At 28.9% G+C, this 20160-nt stretch overlaps 1 protein-coding gene across 1 annotated transcript; it reads left to right on the top strand.

Moving 5' to 3' along the window:
* Positions 1-12793: 12793 nt before the first annotated feature.
* On the top strand, positions 12794-19553 carry LOC107432818 (glutathione hydrolase 3). Its single transcript, XM_016044015.4, is given in 7 exon segments — positions 12794-12963; positions 16525-16865; positions 16972-17490; positions 17563-17798; positions 17937-18201; positions 18473-18610; positions 18699-19553. Coding segments are annotated over 7 exon segments (1890 nt in total). The 5' UTR covers positions 12794-12845; the 3' UTR covers positions 18972-19553.
* The last annotated feature ends 607 nt before the right edge of the window (positions 19554-20160 follow it).

The following is a 20160-nucleotide window of genomic DNA, read 5'->3' as shown; positions in this document are numbered from 1 at the left end:
GAGAGTCAAAAGGAAATCGCAGAAAGAGTTAAGGACCCTGGCCATTCTTTAAGGACAAAATAAGCGCCATTGAAGGACCAGGGCCGATTCTTGAAAATCCTCTCTTTGTCTTCTGAAGATTCTAAGGAAAATTTGAAGACATTTTCCTTAAGCTTTTCAATGTGAACCTTACCCTTCAAATTCCAAGTTTTTAAAGCAATTTCATTGATTGTGAACCTACGGAAGTTTCTGGTGGTTAGGGCTTTCCCCACCAAGACTCTATTGTTAACCTGTTCTTTTAAGTTTGGATTGGGAATGAGTGAAAGGGATTTGAGCGATTCGTGTAAAGGGATTAAGAGAGTCTGTTTCTGATCCATTTAAAATCGGGTCTGTATCAACTATGAAGAGGGAAAGCACAGTCAGAGAAGACACCAGACAAACAAAGAGGGGGATCGAAGCATCCCTAGGAGGAAAAGGATGGCGGATCTACTTAGATCACCATGGAAAACTTGCATGAGGAGCAATTTTGGGAAAGAAGGAAAAGGACAGAGACAACACAAGTTTAAAAGAAAATCATATTACACCTTGCCACACAAAGTGTGCTGAATAATTTCCCCAATTTATCATGTCCATGGAAGAATGCATCATCGCCTTGTCCAAGTGGACAATAATACCCATGAATATTTTTATTAATTAAAATTTAAAACTTTATAAATGAGTTTGTTTCTATTGGAGCTTGTTTAGACTGGTTAGGTGAAATTTTACTTATAACAAATATTTTAATTAGCAGTACATTGTTGTCATTTATATGTCAACATTATTATTATTATTATTATTATTATTATTTTGACAAGCAACACTATTTATTTATATGTCATATAAACTGCAATCTATATTTATTATTAAAGTTTGGAAAAGCTCTTATATGAAATTTTCAATTATATATAGATATATATAAATTAGTAAAGCTATAAGTATTTAAAAAAATTACAAAAGAATTAAAAAAATAAAAAAAAATTACAAAATTTACAAAAGCCAACACTTTTACATTGTAAAAGCTTCGGCTTTGGGCCCTAATTTTTATTTTTTTGGTTATCTTTCAATTTGATAATTTTCAATTGGTTCTTAATTTTTTTTTTTGTTAAGTTTAAATTTTATTATTTTGAATGATACTTGTAAAAATATTAAAAAAAAAAAAGTTAGAAAAATATTACAAAGGAATTATAAAAAAAAATTAAAAAAATTTACAAACGCTTTTACATTGTAAAAACATTGGCTTTGGCCCCCACTTTTTTTTTTTTTTTGTTATCTTTCAATTTTGTAATTTTCAATCGGCCTTCAATTATTATTTTTCGTTAAGTTTGAATTTTATTATTTTGAATGATGCTTGTAAAAATATAAAAAAAAAATTACAAAGGAATAACAAAAAAAGAAAATAATAAAAAATTAAAAAATTTACAAAAGCCATCGCTTTTACATTGTAAAAACATTGGCTTTGGCCCCTAATTTTTTTTTTTTTTGGTTATCTTTCAATTTTGTAATTTTGAATCCGCTCCAATTAATTTTTTTATTAAATTTGAATTTTATTATTTTGAATGATACTTGTAAAAATATTTAAAAAATTAAAAAATTACAAAAGCCAATGTTTTTATGATGTAGAAGCGTGACTTTGCTCACAAAGTAAATTTTTTTCTCTCTATGCTTTGATGAACTCCACGGGGTCAAGCTTGGCAGAAGCAAGATCAGGTCATCAACAATGGCTACCAAATCCCCATTGTCACCTTGCGAATAAGCCCTGATAAAAAGCAATGACAATCCCACGGATGGACCTCCTCATGGGGTCCCTAGACCCTTTCCCATTCTTACACGTATGCCGGGACAATTTCCCTATGAATCCTGAAGGTTCGTCATCCAACACATCCATATGACCATAATCTTTGGTCATGAATCTTGGGGCCCAAACCGGTGCCGATCACTGTGATTGGAATTGAAATGGTGAAATAGTGAGGTTCAAAGGTGAGGATTTTGGATTTAGTTTGGCAGCATTTTCTGACCTTTGCTACTGGGTCTATGCCAACCAGCATCAAGTATTTGCGTGCAAACATCTATTGGGTGTTGTCGTTGATTGTCAGTGAAAATGCTGCCTTCCCTCCTCTGTTGTGGCCTACGAGAGCAAATGCTTTCAGGTTTACTTCCACATTTTTTGGAAGCAAGGACTGCAGTCCTTGTGGATCCGACAACCAATCCGTGACTTTTGTAGTAGCATCGATTTCTTCAATCCCACTTGGAGGCAATTTATAGATCTCGTACAACTGCATTAATAAAAACCCAAAAATCACATCTTTAATAATATATATATTCAGAGAGACAGCCAAAGAGAAAGAGTAAGCAAATTAAATGCAGACGGAAATATGAAATATTTCTTAATTAAACCACCTAGTGGCCAGTAGAAAAAGAATATTGAATGTGCGGGGTTTGTATAAATAAATAAATAATACATTAAATAAGTAATTGATAGTGATTTGGAGCAAAACCAATTAACTAAGTATACTTGAGGAGCAACAAGTATGTATCCATGGGATGAAATACGTTGGAGAAGTTGAGAATAGAAGGTGTTGACAAAGTGTAAGGAAAAAATGCAAGTTACTTGGTACTCACATTGGGCTGAGATGGTGGTGCGAGCGGGAAATGGTGGATTTGAGAATATTGAAATGGTGAGGTCTGTGTGAAAGAGTTGTGCAAGCAAAAGAAAATAATAGCGGGAAGGTTAGAAGAATTGTTTTTTGTCAAGCAATTTTTTCTCACGTGTGACAAGGAGTAATGTAAGTTGTTAGGGAGATTCCTTGAAATCCAATGGTTGGGCATTTTTTTATGTTTTTGGACCGCGTCATTTTGGTCAGGACCGATCTGACCATAGAAGGACTATACATATACAAAAGTAAAAATCTGTTGGAAGACATGTATGGGTCCAGATTGTAGTGTCGAAGTTGGAACATCTTCACCCCATGTTTATTTAAACCAATTAATTAAAAATTATAACTAAAATAAATTCGACAATAATGTAAAAGTCAACACATGCGACAATTTTGTTGGATGAAATATTTCAAATTTTTTTTTATGCAATAATTTCTGACGAAATAGAAGCTTATGAATCTTTAATCTATTCTTTTGGTTGCGGGAGGGAGCCTTTTTGAACTTTTTAAAATGTATGGAAAATTTTCTTCTCATTTAAAGGCATAGTTAACATCAGTTAAAATAGGGTTGGAATTTGTGCAACAAGCAAATCCTTTAGAAAAACTTAGTTTCTTCTCATACCCTTAAGCACTCTTAAAAAATTTGTTCAAAAGAGATAAGTCTAAATCTGGCAACATATTGTGTACTATCATTTTAACTCAAGACTCTTTTATTAAAGGGATAAACAAGATTTTGCAAACTAACTTGTTATATTAATCGATTAACCTGTCATGGACCAAATATATTACACTTAAACCAAAACTTTAAAAAATGCGAGTTAATATATTAATGAGTTAACCCTTTATGAATCAAATTTATTGCACTTAAACAGAAATCTTAAAAAATGTGAGATCTATTGCACTTAAATAGAAATCTTAAAAATTGCGAGTGGATTCGTTCATGTTGTGTTAACGAGGTGGATAGAACTTCGCTTGGTCTAGATAAGTGATGATAACAATTTTGTTGAGATTTATGTGTAATTATAGCAAATCTCAAAGGAGAGCAATAATATTCACCCCTTTAGTTAATACTTATTATATCGACTTGAGATCAAGCAAAACTAATGCAAAAGTTTATGTAAGGTTGATATTATTCACACTATAGAAATTGATAATGATATTTTTATATTCCAAAAATACATATTGATAAAAATAAAATAAAAAATATCCATGAGTATTTAAAGAAAATAAAAATAAAATAATATATACTCTACCTTATACTTTACATTTCAGAAAAAAAACAATAAATCTTAATATTAAAGTTTGACAATGAACAAGAAAATATAAAAAACTAATGATTGACAAATCATCCCTTTGCAACCTTGAAAATGAAAGTATTTAGCTTTTTTTTTATGATCCATTTGTTTTCTTTGTATATTTTTTTATTTTGTTTAATGTTTGCTCTTTCTATTCTTATGAGTTTTTTTTTCAAAATCAAATGACTATATTGTTTGCAAAAGCTGGTGTAATATATATTCAGTTTATATAAACCAAATTTAATGATACATACAGTCGTTCGATACAGCTAACTAGTTTACTTTACACAACCTGAACAAAATTTCAATGATGGATGAATTTGTTTAGTATATTAAACCAAACAGTTTTAAATCATCTGGGTTATTTAAACTAGTATACAAAACCCGAACCAGCTCAATATGTCTAACTTTATTTTTTCAATTTTCTTTGATAACAAGAAGACAAAGATGTCTAGGCTATCAAAAATTGGTCAAGAAAGAGGAAAAATATTTACTTTTTCTATATGTGGCTGCTGAAATAGATGCAATTGAAGAAAGTCATTTGGTGGCTCACCAATTTCAATGATGTAAGAAGAATTAGAGCGTTACAATTATGGGATTGTTATCGTATTGTATGGTAATTTAATTTTATTTGTTGTAAGAATAAATTAGGCATATTGATGTAGGAAGTAAAAATTGAATTAAATATGTATTTAAAATGTAGTATACCTATTAATTTTTATAGTGTAAATAGAGTTACCCTTATCTTAATTTCATGTATTTGCAACTGAAATCAATTTTTTAAAACATTTTCTCCAATCACAATCAAATGCCCATCATTAATACCTTATTTTACTTCCTCTTTTCAACTACTAATGCCCTAACCAAATGTGTCTTTACTATCTTCCTTTTTTTTTTTTTTTTTTGGGAAAATTAACAAACTTTGTTTAATGAAATTGCAAAATGAACCTAAAGGGTTGAATAGGCCCTTGGTTAAATATTTTTCAAGCACTACTATTGATTGTCAATAGGAACTTGCAAGAGTCTAAACCTACTTCGCATCATCTCTATGCCCAAATTACAATTTTTGCATCACACTCAGTAATAAAATATCCAACACACACATAGGATTCGATCCTCTTCACAAACAGGAATATAAAGAAGATACATACAATATATATATATATATATACAGCGTACATCAAAGACTTTTGTCCCCATAATAAAATAAATAAATGCAGAAATATAAATGATAGGAAATGGAAATATTGTACATAAGATTTTTAAGTGGAAACCCTGGATGGGAAAAATCATAGGTGTCAATTACCACCTCTAATCTAAATCCACTAGGTAAAGGAAAACAGTATGATCACACAGTTCTATCCTAAAGTTAAGAAGCGATATTGACATTCTCACCCACTATAATAGTAGAGTAATGAAAATACAGATATGAGAGGCTCATAATGAAATATTAAGTAAAAATCTAAATACCAAAGAGAGAATCAATCCATGAAAGCTAAAAGGTGATCTAATGATGTTTTCTACAATTCAAAATCACTTAAACTCAATAGATCTCCATTAATGGTGACTCACTCTATCATGGAAACCTAGAGCTCTCTCTTAACTTTTCTCTCTATCTCAATCCCCAAAAAGAGTAGGGATCTAATAAAATTAGGAACCTTGTCTAAACAAGATAACTGGTTGTTCAAACAAAGGTATTAAAATTTAATCAAAAAGTAACAAATGGCTAAACATTTTTGGATAAGATAAGGACCTTATTTGAACAATAGAGATCCACCACTGATGAATGACATGTGGCAAGATGTTGTCTGAACAAGATAGGAACCTTGTCTGAACAACGTAAATCCATTATTCATAGAATGACACATCGCATACCTTGTTAGAATAATAGTTAAAAATTGATCAAACTAACTATTTTGACTTTCACAAATTTGGTAAAAAGCATATCAGAACGAAGTCAAAAAGCCCAAGGTATAAAAACTAGTAAAAATATAGAGATCAATGAAAACCAAAAATAATATTAACTATGTGTTTGTTTAACCACTTAAATATATATATATATATATATAGAATTTCTAAGTCACTTATCAAACCCAAGTGGGATTTGGTTTACATACGCCAATACTAACTAAGATAGAACCTTACAACTGAGTGTTTTAATTCATGAAAAATTAACGCCATATAAAAACTGACTCAACAATTCACATTCAAACATTCTTAGATAGAACCTTACAACTGAGTGTTTTAATTCATGAAAAATTAACGCCATATAAAAACTGACTCAACAATTCACATTCAGACATTCTTTTTTTTCTCTTAAACTAAATATAGCTTAAATATCATGCAAACTATCCTTGTATATTAGTTTCACTCTACCTTTGACGTAGTCGTATTGTGTTAGCAAAGGTATGGGAAATATATCAAAGGGGAAGAAATAATGAAAAAGACTCATTATATTGTTATTAGAAAGACCATAATTTAAAATGAAAGTCTATAATACATTTGAATCTTTCATAATTTAATAATACAAAAGTCAATAATTAAAAAAAATCCATAAAAATCTTTTAAAATCCAATTAAATATAACTCTATATAAGATTTTCTTGAACAAGTAAAGGTGATTAGACTTTTGGAATTTATATTTTAATTATCAAAACTTGTTTAATAAGGTTCCATGATATCCAAAATGTTTTGTTATTATTTTTTTCTGTGATCTCGGTTTTAGGTTGTTTTATCTAATCATTTTGAAATTTAAAGCTTTAAAAGTTTAAAACAATGCATATATTCTAAAGTTTTTTTTTTCTTTTTTGGAACAAATGAAGGTGATTAAACACTTGAAATTAATATTTAAAAAGGTTTAACATTTTCAACAAGCCACAAGGACACCAAATTGATAGTGTTCAAAAAGGCACTATCTAAGCACGCCAAGGTATGAAAATTAGATAAAGCCTTATGTTATACAAAGCCTTGAAAAAGATAGTCAATGTTGTGTTGACCAACTGATGTGTGCCTAGATACAAAAGGTACGAGCCTTTTTATTTTTATTTTTTTTAATATTTTTTTAAAGATTTTTTTATAAAAAAAGATTCAAAAAGTAATTCATAAGAAATTAGAAAAGAAAAAATAAAAATACAAAACAATGAAAAAAAAAAGTGTTAAAAATGGAAACCTATTTGAAGATTAATTTTTTTTCTTTGTTCACCAAAAAAAGTAAAAATAAATGTATGAAAAAGAAAATCTTGAATTAGAGTCCAATCAAGAATTATACAAAAGTTAGTTAAATTATGGTGTTACCTAAAAAGTTAAATTATAATTATATCTAAAATATATATTAAAAGTATATATTGATCTAAGAATTATTAAATAATTGGAGGCTTATAATATATATGATTGAATTTTTTTTTTCAGTAATTAGCAGCATTGCTGCTCTACCACATTCGAACTTGGATAGAAAAAGGTAAAGAAGCATAGCACTTGTCAGCTCGACTTTGACCATAAAATTAATTTTTTGTTGGAAACTTAAAAAATATAAATTTTTATGAATTTATTATGATTAAATATTTATTAATTTTTATTTCAAATAATAATGATATAGATTATATATTTTTTTTTAATATTTAAAATATGAATTATTTTATTTATTTAATAGTCTTATAAATTTCAAATAACCTCGTAAAGTTTGAAGCATAACTGCAGCATCTTGTGATGCCTTTATTTGCTAAATGAAAATAATAATATCCAGCATCCCTCCAATGAAGGCCTTTTTGCGGGTATCACATAATGGATTGGGGTTGGAGAGACGACATTATATGACAGTGGACTATGTTATTGTCCTTGTATTCTAATTATTATATTTTTTTTATATTGTTTTACTATATGAATTATTTTATATGTAAAAATTTATATTTTAAATTAAATATTTATAGTTTTGGTAATTTTATCTATATTTACATCAATATCGACATTTTCATCGATATTTTCATACAATCTTATTCTCGATATTTTTATCAATACCGATATTTTTATCGCTGCACCTTACTAACCATAGTTGTCCAGCTCCCACTTGGCTCCCACTTGGTTGGAGTATTAATTTGAAAGGTTGGAGCATTAATTTGAAAGCAGATTTAAAAAAAAGGAGTAAGAGTGTATATCACTTATTAATATGCATTCTCCCATGACAGTTGCACTGACCAGCGCAAGTCATCTTGGGCCCAAATGTTGGTATAAGACAAAAAATAATTAAAAAAATCATTTTCTTCATCACCACCTAAATAAATACTGGATTACTTTTAAGCGGCCATTAGGGAAGATAAGGAATGGTTAGGGATGACAATTTATACCGAATTGTTTTTCTCCTGAGGATTCTCCAATTAATCTGAGCGATGGGGTGAGAATGGGGCAAATTTCTTTTTTTCTTTTTTTTTTTCTTTTTTAATCTCTCTAACTGGGGTAGGAAAAATATAGTCCCCACCTCATATCCTGTCCCGTTTATGTATACATAATAAAAATATTATATTTTTTATTTTTATTTTTTTATAATTTATATATATATTTATTGTATGGTTTAAAAAAAAAACATATATATATATAAATATTATTAAGTATTAAATATAATTTAAAAAATTTAAATTTTTGATTAAATAAAATTAAAAAAATAATTAAATGGGAAAACAAGATAGGAATGGAAATCTCCGCCTCGTCCTAACTCTCTACAAAATGGGAAATGGGGGCAAAGAAGTGATGAAAAATCTCCCGCCGACAGCGACCAAGGGAGGCCAGTCCGACCCCAACGCATGCAATTGTTATTTTCAGAAATGGTGAAAGTCTTCTGCATTCGATACCATACAAGGACTTAAAAGAGAAAAAGATAAAGATGACAACGAGGCAGGGTAGATGTCACCCAACATGGCAACGATGAATTGAATTCGTTGACGACGTTTGTATATTTTTATCGCGAAGATCTTTGCCAAAATGATAATATTTTAAAAAATTATGATCAATACTATCTACAAATATAAATATTAATAATAACTTTTAATATTGATAATGGTTTTTTTTAATTGTTTTTGTTTTTAATGGTTCATAGTATAACAGAGTGCAAATCATTCTAGATTTTCATATATATATATATGGAGAGGGACGAAAATAATTGTCAATTTTTATGTGTCAACATATATATATATATATAAGCTTGATATATATAGTTTGATTGAAGCTTTGTCGGTTTAAATTTTTGCAATTGATGTTAATTTAATTTGTTATCTAGCCTTAGTAAGTAATATGAAATTTTAAATTCAATCATAATATTTTTTTTATATTTTTTGTTTTGCAACAAAAGTTATATCAATAAGTTAGGTTAAGGTTATAAATTATTCAAATTTATGTTGAAAAAATAATGAATTTTAAACTATCTGATAGAAAAAATTTATTAGAAATGATTAAAAAAAAAAAGATTATATCATTATATGAAAAAGACCTAACTAAAATCTTATCAGGGATTAATTATTTGTGAATACATCGACTGAGACCTTGAGTTTTGGATACTACTTAACCAAGTTCAAAATACGCTTAGCTCAAGTTTTGGATACACATTTGGGGTGTTTCCAATGTGAACGTCACTTTCGATGACGGTTGTTTAAAGTAATATTATTGACTAAGATTTTTCCACTAGAGATGCACTGCATTGTCTGCATGTACATATATACATATATATAAATTAATTTGATTAAATCAAATTATATTTTATTAAGATATATATACCTATGTATGTAATTAAAATATTATCATGATGTGGATAATAGATTACGGATAAATTAAAATAGGTATAATAAAGTAATTACCTTTCGTCGAAGTTGGTGGTTGCAAGCTAAATTAACAATGGCATCTGAGCATCTCTTCTCTCCAACTCAAGCCCTTCAGCCACAAGTCCTCCGGAGAGATGTCTCCGGCCACCACTGTCAACTTTTCTGACATAAACGAATTTACACCCTTTTTTTCTTTCAACAGTCTAAGTAGATCCTTCACATGCCCATTAGATTGATCAACACGAAAAAATACATAATATTAAATATTCTCCATCATCATCATCATCATCATCATCATCATATACGCTTAAATTAACTATTAACAGAGAATTAAAAAAAAAAAAAATATATATATATACACATATGTATGGTATTAGTACCAATTAATTAAAAAATAAAAACTAGCTAATTAAGCATATAAGTTGCTTAATTGAAATAGATGAAAGCAATATGTAAGGTGGACAACATGGAGAGTTTTTGCCATATCCAATGGCATTGCCCAATAACCATTGCCATATCCAATGGCATTGCCCGGATATTTAGAAATAATAGTAATATATAACAAATCCCCCATATATTTAAGAAACTTTTTGGATATTTAGAATAATATATACAAGTAATTAATACTAGTAATATAATAAGTTAATTAGATAAACTTTTTTTAATTATTAGATAAAGGACTAATATAATTGAAATCACTTTGCTTAATTCAAAAAATAATTAGTTATATGATAAAATCATATTGATTTTATCAATTACAATAAAGAACTGGATTATGTTTTATCATGTCCTTTTCTGGGGGGAAAAAAAAAAAAATTTCTAGTTCTTGTTAAAGGAGATTGAACTACTTCATCAAATTAAATTATATATAAAATAAACTGGTCCAATTGATTTAATCCCGGACGATTCTCATCTGATTTGAGGTCTGATTTTTTTATCATCTGATTTGAGGTCTCTATCTAAGTCCTTTTCTTAGGTATATATGTCTGGCAGCTCTGGCATGTATCCATAAGCAAGTCAAAAATGGCTCCAGAGCAATGACCATTATTATTATTTCAACTTTTGCTCATAAATATCTGACCAATGCTTCTAAAATATATAAATATATATATATATATATATAAATGGGGGGAAGAAGATAACGAATCGAATCATGTGCATAGTGAGGAATCTTATTGAATCTGAATGCATCATCGCCTTGTCCAAGTGGACAATAATACCCGTGAATCTTTTTATTAATTAAAATTTAAAACTTTATAAGTGAGTTTGTTTCTATTGGAGCTTCTTTAGACTGGTTGGGTGAAAAGTTGCTTATAACAAATATTTTAATTAGCAGTACATTGTTGTCATTTATATGTCAACACTATTAATTCTTTTTTTTTTTTTTGGACAAGCAACACTATTGATTTATATGTCATATAAACTACAATCTATATTTGTTATTAAAGTTTGGAATCATTCTTATACATGAAATTTTCAATTATATATATATATAATGCTATAACTATTAAATTTATTTACTAAATAATACATGTTAAAATATTATTAATTGGTATATTCATATAATTTAAACATGAAAAATAAGTCTTTAAATGAATAAATGAATTAAAAAAATCAATTAAATCTTACCACATCAAGAACAAATAAAGAAAAACATCATATTAAAAATATTAGATTATCCTTATGTGAACCTAATATATAAATGTTGTATTTTTATTTTGATTATAATTTTTCCTTTCAAGCTAACAATTGAAAGATAAACTATATATTTACATTTTTTCTCTTTTTCAAAATCTTAAAGTTTAGGAGATTATATTAATGGTCGTGTAGATTGAAAAAGAAAGTCCATTACTGCAAGAAAAGTCCTACTGGTTCAAGTAATCAAAACACCCCAAAAAAAAAAAAAAATAGAGATTTTCTTGAGGCAAATAAAACTCTTTTATATTTTCCATCAAAAATAAGGATATATATTCATTTTTCTTTTCCTTCTCGTTCCAGTGTTATATTTTTACTTTGCTTATAATTTGTTCTTTTAAACTAACAATAAAAACATAAGGCCCTTCGTTATCTTTTTTGTAAAACAATTTTTATAAATTAATGTTGTAAAATGAAAATTATAAAATTTGTGAATATTAAGTAAAATATATATTTATATGAAAAAAAATATTTATTATTAAAAATGATAATATTATATATGTTTATATATGATATATATTAAATAAGGTATGTATCCATATAAAATAAAATGATAAATATTATCTATTTCTTTTAATAGCTTTGTTGGTAGAGTTTTTGAAAGACACGAAAAACATGCAAGAGTCTTTCAAATTTTATCTATATTTCCAAAAATGTTTTCAATTTTTTTCACATTTTATATTTTAAAAATGGCTACTAATCACATTTTTCAATTGGTCAAATGAAAAATTATTTTGCAAAATGATATAGAACGGGCCCCAAGTTGTTTACATTTTTGCCCTTTTCCCTTGAACTTGGTATTTCGAAAGATTGAAAACGAAGGTCCATTATTGCATGAATGGTCCTTGTGGTTCACGTAATCCTGTCTGGCCTGTCTTTATAGTGTTTGTAATATCTGACCTGTCTTCTTCTTTTTTATTTTATTTATTTTATTTTATTTTATTTTTATTTTTTTCTTGCTTTACCTCATAAATATCTAACCAATCAGGGAAGAAGAAAATGAATCTGATAGTTGACCACTCAGGGGAATCAGGGAAGAAGAAAATGAATCTAATAGTTAACCAATCCGGGAAGAAGAAAATGAATCTAATATATATGTATATATATATATATTTTTGTTGAAGAATCCAATAATTCATATGGTGAGAAATCTAGTATCATATGTCATTGTCCAAGTGGGCAATAATTCCTGTATATTTTAATTAATTAAAATTTTAAAACTTTTATAAATAAGTTTGTCAACTATCTCATTACTCTTTTAACCCAAAAATAAAATTAAAAAATAAATAAATAAATAAAAAGAAAGAAAAAAATTCACTTATCCAGTCATCCTACCGTTATATATTAACATTCTTTGCTTTCTCTAAGGCACATAGCTTGATGGCGAGGCAGCAAAGCCTTGAAGCTCCACTCTTGAGCAGTCGTGGTTTTGCCCAAAAAAACAGCAAGAGATGGACCAAAACTCTCTGGCTCCTCCTTCCATTCACCACCCTCATAAGTCAGTTCTCTCTTTTAGTGTTTTAACAGTTTTTCTATGACCTAAGAATGCTAATATATGGATCGAAATCTTGTATCTCATTGTTCTTCTTTTTTCTTTTTTTTAATTTTTTTCTTTCTACATGGTTTTTTCCATTTAGTGACAAAATTCAACCAGCGACCGTGGGATGGTTAGACATTATAAGTCAGCTTTTTATAATCACCATAAAGGGAGAGATAAATTATGCATCATACATGGTGATGATATACTGGGCTGAATGCCCAAAGCTGGGTTTTGCCTCTATATATATATATATATATATATATTCTTTTTATATAATAATATTATATAATCCTTTTCATTTGTATAGTTTACATGGTATGTGTCAAAGAATTAATGGACAAAATTATGTCCTCCCTATAATCTCCATAAAGAAAAGTCGCATTTTTTTTTATTTATTTATTTTGTTTAATTGCGATTTGAGGGAGTGGAAACTTTTACTAAGGCTGTTTGGTGAGCAGATTATAATTGAAATTATGATCCCATATTTGATATAAAGAACTGACATTATTAAAAAAAAAAAATCTTGAATTTAGCAAATAAAATAACATTTTAGATCGAGATAACCAAATAATTTTCTTAGATGGAGAAAACTAATTCCATAAAAAAGGGTAGGATAAAAAAAGGGTGAGATAATTTTATCACATTGGATTTATTTTTTGTGATTTTTTATTTCTGTTATTTTTAATCTTTGTTTCTTCAGTTTTTTTTTTTCCATTTTTTTTGGTTACTTTTTAAATCTTTGTTTCCTTTTCTTTCCTTTTTTTCAACAGTATCACTTTTTTTTTTTTAATATTCTTTTCCTTTTTCGTTTTCTTTTTATTTTTTATCCTTTTTATTTTTTTCCTTTTTTTTGGTATTATCTTCCTTTTGCTTTGTTTCCTTCTTTTTTTCATCATCATTATTTTCAATCTTTGTTCTTTTCTTCTTTTTTAATCTCTGTGTACTTTTTTAGTGCATTAGGATTTTTTTTTTTTTTTTGCCTTTTTATCTTTCCATTTCTTTTTTTTTTTTTTAATTTTTGTTTTTCCAAATTTTTTCCCTTGCAAATTTACTAATTGATATGAATGATTTTATATATTAATTAAATAAACTTTTTTAACAAATAATTAGATTAAAAAAACTTATATTTTTTTATATAGGACTTAAATTTAAATCATTTATTTCATTCAAAAATTAATTTAATAATAATTATATATAAAAAAATTTGTCATCTCCAATTAACATCAAATACAAAATTGAATTATTTTTATCCCATCCAATCTTAATCTCAATCCTAATCCTATAACTAATCCACTCCAATTGGATTATTCTTATCCCATCCAATCTTAATTACAATTTTAATCCCATCCAATCCACTTCAATCTTGCATACCAAATAGGCTTTAAAGGTTTGAATCTTGAATCTAATAGTTTACTTTTAATGGTTTTACCTTTAGATTAAATGAGCGAACTAAACGGGCCTTAAAGTTTGAAGCTTTAACCTAAAACCTAAACCTAAAAGTGTACTTTTAATAATTTTAATAGTTTTATGGATCAAACCTATAAATAAAATATTAATTGTTCATACAAACTTAGGGGGATGTATTCAATTTAGAATTTGAAGGATTTTAAAAGTCATTTAAAGTTTTGAGGTATTCGATTTAGATTTTAAAGGAGTCTATACAAATCTAATAATATTCAATTCAGATTTTGATGGATTTTATAAAAGTCCATTAAAATCTAGATGTATTCAATTAGGACTTTATAGAATTCTTTTAAAATCTGGTGGTATTCAAAAAGTCATTGATTTTAAAAGACTTTAAAAAATGAAGGATTTTAATGGATTTGAAAGGATTTTAACCGGAAAATTGTGAAGAAAATTGTCAATATGAAATCCACCTTTAAATCCAAAGATTTCATTGGATTCTTACAAAATCTTTATGGAGTCTAAAGAATTCCATAACAATCCATCAAATCCTTTAAAGTCTATAATTCATTTTAAATCCATCAAATTCTAAATTGAATACATCCCTCTTAATTTCTTGGAAAGTTACAAATAAATATAATATAATATAATTTATTATATATATATATATATATATTTTGATAGTGAAGATTTGAATTAAGAAGAAGGATTTATTATATATATATATATATATAAATAAGGGATTTAAAGAGAGGTACAGTAAGGAACAACATTTATAGCCATCAAATCTCAAATCAGTATAATTTTATTTGATGACTATGGATGACTATTTTTCATAATTGTTTTTCATTAATCCCTCAATATATCAAACCTAGATATTGATATATATATATATATATATATATATAAAACGATATGTAAGAGATTTATGGAAAGAAATTTGAAGAACAGGATCCACAACCACTTGTGAATGGTCCCTCTCCATATGATAAGAAATCTAATGACTATGGCTTTTTATTCCTCGCAATTTTTTTTTCACATAAATCACTCATCATATCAAAATCATATATATGATAATTTTCTTATATAAACATCCGACAAAGAGAACCCGTTTTTCTCCCCATTTAGGGTCCGAAGGGCATGTGCCCCCTTTAATTTTATTTTTCTTTTTTAATAAAATTATCTTTTAATGCTTTTTATGTATATATTGTTCTGCCATTTAAAGTTAGGTTGCGCCCCTCTCAATTAATACTATTTTAATTCATTATTTAAACTTTTTTCTTTTACATCTTTTTTGTTAATTATCTTTTTCTTATCTCAATTCCATAAGTTAATTGCTACAAAATTATAAATTGAAATTTCTTTTGTCCTGTAAGTGTGTTTGGCTCTATATTTTATTGAATTTATTGTGAAATTAGTTTTAAAAATTATATATATATATTTTTTTAGAAGTAACAATGACAGATTATAATTGGTTTTCATTTTTAGTTTATGTAATATCATATGCATATATCTATATTTTAAAAATTATATATATATATATTTTTTTAGAAGTAACAATGACAGATTATAATTGGTTTTCATTTTTAGTTTATGTAATATCATATGCATATATCTATATATATATATATATATAATTACTATATGTTCTTTTCATTAAAAGTAAAACTATTTGTTAAATTCTATTTCTATTACCAAAAAAAAAATATTTTTAATTTAAAACACACTCAAAACAAAATCAACATGAAAATCTGTTGAAGATAATTTTAGATACAATGAATAAAAAAGGTTTAATTAGTTATTTTTATTTCCTTTATGAATAATTATTTTTATATATATCTTCCATGTTATGAAAGTATTTTGTCAAAAGAAAATTACCTAATGGTACCCTTTGAAAATAATTTCCAAGTCCACCACTGATGTCCAATTACATTTAACGACACGCTTAGTAGAAAATTACTAAATATATGATTTCAAGGAAAGATATTTTACTTGGGTTGAATGTCCAAATTAGTTTTTGTATGGATATAGTATGTTTTTCATTTCTACACAGTTTATCTGGAAAATGGAATGTACCAACTGAATAATTACTGCTGTATATTTTGCATTTTCCAGTTGTAGGCTTAGTGTACGAAAGCAACACAAACTTATGGACAACAAGAGGAGAAAATTTGCACAATCATGGAATCAAAGCCGACGATGCTGAGAATATTGTTGAGTCAGAGAAAGGTGTTGTTGCTGCTGATGATGGCCGTTGTTCCAAGGTTGGTGCATCATTCCTTAGGAAAGGTGGTCATGCTGTTGATGCTGCAGTTGCAACAGCTTTGTGCCTCGGCGTTGTTAATCCTATGGCAAGTGGGATCGGTGGTGGAGCTTTCATGATTGTTCGATCTTCATCGAACTCGAAAACTGAAGCTTTTGACTCAAGAGAAACAGCTCCTTTGGCTGCTTCAGAGGTTTCGAACTCAGTTTCTTTCTTCTTGTTAAGATACTAATGTTATGTTTTCGAATTTATTTTTAACTGAAATAATCATGAAATTCGTAACATTCTTGATCAAACAGAATATGTATGCCGAAAATCCCAAAGCTAAGCTAGAAGGTGCACTTTCAATGGGAGTTCCTGGTGAGATAGCTGGTCTCCATGAAGCCTGGTTGAAATATGGGCGTTTATCATGGAGGGATTTATTCCAACCTGCAATAAAACTAGCTAAAGATGGATTTGTAGTTGCTCCTTATCTCGGACAATACTTAATGGAAGAATCAGAGATGATTTTGAATGATCCTGGTTTAAGACAAGTGTATGCACCAAAAGGGAAGTTGTTGCAAGTGGGTGAAACATGCTACAATGTGGAACTTGGCCATAGTTTAGAGGAGGTTGCAGAATTGGGACCAAAAGCCTTCTATAATGGTACAGTTGGTGAAAAACTTGTTAAGGATGTTAGAGAGGCTGGTGGGATTTTGACAATGGAGGATTTAAGAAATTACAGCGTGGAAGTAACTGATGCAATGGCTGCAGATGTGATGGGCTACACTATATACGGAATGCCTCCTCCTTCAAGTGGAACTTTGGGGCTCACCATGGTGGGTGCTTTGTTGTTGTCTTTTGTAATTTGTTTTGTGCAGTTCTTATGTTTGAACCTTTGCTTGAAACAGGTAATGAACATCTTGGATAGTTATGGAAATCCAGATGCTGCAAAGGGAAGTCTTGGTCTGCATCGGTTGATTGAAGCAATGAAACACATGTTTGCCATCCGAATGAACTTGGGAGACCCTGGTTTTGTAAACGTCAATACTTTTGCATCTGACATGCTTTCTCCAGATTTGGCAAAGCAAATCCGTGATAAGATATTTGACAATACAACTTTCCCTCCAGAATATTACATGTATAGGTATAATCTATTTATGCTATTCGTACAAATCAGAGCTTTACCTGTTTCCCACTAGCCGTTGGTCCAAATAATAATACTGCTCATATTGTTCTGATAATTAAAGCTACTATATCGATATTCTAAGCCATGATTTTGCAGATGGAGTCAGCTAAGAGATCACGGAACCAGCCATTTCTGAATCGTTGATACAGATCGAAATGCTGTGTCAATGACAACCACTGTAAATTATCCTTTTGGTGGAGGGGTGCTTTCTCCTTCTACAGGGATTGTGCTCAACAATGAGATGGGTGACTTCTCTATTCCCACCGAGATGACAGTGGACGGTTTACCTCCTGCTCCTTCAAATTTTATCAGGCCATATAAGAGACCTTTATCTTCCATGACCCCACTAATTATCACAAAGGTAGAAATAAGGCTTCCTTGTGTATTATGCTTACTTCTATTCAAGGATTGCTAATGGAATTCAAATGACATCAGTGTCTCACTGTCTGTCTCCTTGCTTGTATTACTATTCATTTATTTCTGCATGGATAGTGGAGTAGGTATATATGCTTTTAACTGCGTAGTTATACATATCGTAATTAGAGTAGCGAGACAGGTACTGGCACAGATAAAAAGATACATGATTTGAACTCTGAGCTAATTTTGGTGGACTTATATTATGATTTTTCCAGGATAATCGATTAGCAGGGGTTCTTGGAGGCAGTGGTGGTATGAAGATAATCCCTGCAGTTGTACAGGTTTTCCTCAACCATTTTTTCTTGGGAATGGACCCTTTAACTGCAGTAGAGAATCCAAGGGTCTACCACCAGGTTCCCAACCTGTTTCATTATGTAGAAATGGCATTTTTGGAAACTCCAAATGGTTGTTTTTCTGATTTGGTAATAATTTCCTTTGCAGCTAATTCCTAATGTGGTGTTGTTCGAAAATTTTACGGTGTTCAATGGCGAGCACATGGAGGTTTCAGAGGAAAGAAAGCTGTTCTTGCAAGAAAGGGGGCATCAAATCGAAACTCTGTCAAGGGGTGCTATCACTCAGCTTGTCGTTCAAAGTCTTGGAAACCCCATTAAAATGGGCAGAAAAGGTGGAAAAGTTTCTAAATCACAAATATTTCATGGTATGCTCACTGCTGTAAGTGACCTTAGAAAGGACGGTAAGCCTGCTGCGATCTAATATGCTTATTTTTATGGATCTGAACAAGAATATTACAGAAGTCTTTTGATTGGACATGCTTTCAATCTCTTATGTTGAAATTGTCTATCATGTTGGCTTGGTATATATAGTTGTTCACACTTCCTTATGCTTGAGCTTTTGGAGTTAAATGGTAATTCAACATAGTATTAGAGCTTTGGTAATCGTGAGGTTTTGTGTATACTTCAATCTCTATGTTGAAATTGTTTATGTGTAAGCTTGTTATACATGGTCAGGTCTCACTTCCTAATGGCTTAACGATAGATAGTACTTCAACAAGATATCAAAGATTTAGTGACAGTGAGGTCTTTGCGTATTCAATTTTCAATGTGTACTCATCGTATATGAAATATTTTATGATCAAACCACATGAAAATGGAAAGGAAAAGTGGCAAAAGCTTCTGAAGGACAACATCATGGTACCATCACTGCTGCCAGTGACCTCAGAAAGAACGCTAATTTTTTGGGGTTTGAACAAGAATAGGGAAGATCTTTATGTCCATGTAATTTTTATGAATTGTTTCAAGTTTATGAAATATTCAATGCATTTGTTTATTTAATTGAGGCTGTGGTTTGTGAATATATGTGTTTATCAACAAGATATCTCACTTTCTCATTAATTTATCTTAAGGTTAATTGCATCTTAGTATCCTAAACTTTGGTTGGATTGTATATTGAACTCTCAGATTTAAAATGTTCCACATCAAGCCTTCAATTTTGCAACTTATTTCGCACTAATCCAATTCCAAAACTGACTCGTAGAGTTTCAAACTTGAGAAAATTAACTAGTTTTCTCAATTTACAAACAAAATAAGGAAAAAAAAAATTTACCAACAGATTAATGAGAAAACTAGTCAATTTTATCAATTTTTAAACTTTTTATTAGTCAATTTGGAAATCAATTTGGGAATTGGATTGATGTAAAATAAATTGTAAATTGAGGCTCAATGTGAAATGTTTTAAATTTGAAGGCTCAATGTGCAACCTGGCCAAAATATAGGATACTTAAATGCAATTAACCATTCAACTTAAATTGAACTTTTTTTTGGCTTATTTATTTTTTCACCTAGAGTTGGTCAAAGAATGTGGCTGCTTTACAAGGATTTGATCTAAAGCCAATATAAAGCACATCATCAATTCTATTCATGATAAATTGTCACATGTATAGAAC

Source organism: Ziziphus jujuba, chromosome 11 (genome assembly GCF_031755915.1).
Source record: "Ziziphus jujuba cultivar Dongzao chromosome 11, ASM3175591v1".
Classification (NCBI taxonomy): domain Eukaryota; kingdom Viridiplantae; phylum Streptophyta; class Magnoliopsida; order Rosales; family Rhamnaceae; genus Ziziphus; species Ziziphus jujuba.
The sequence above is the reverse complement of the archived record's forward strand: the minus strand, read 5'-3'. Positions and strand labels throughout refer to the sequence as shown.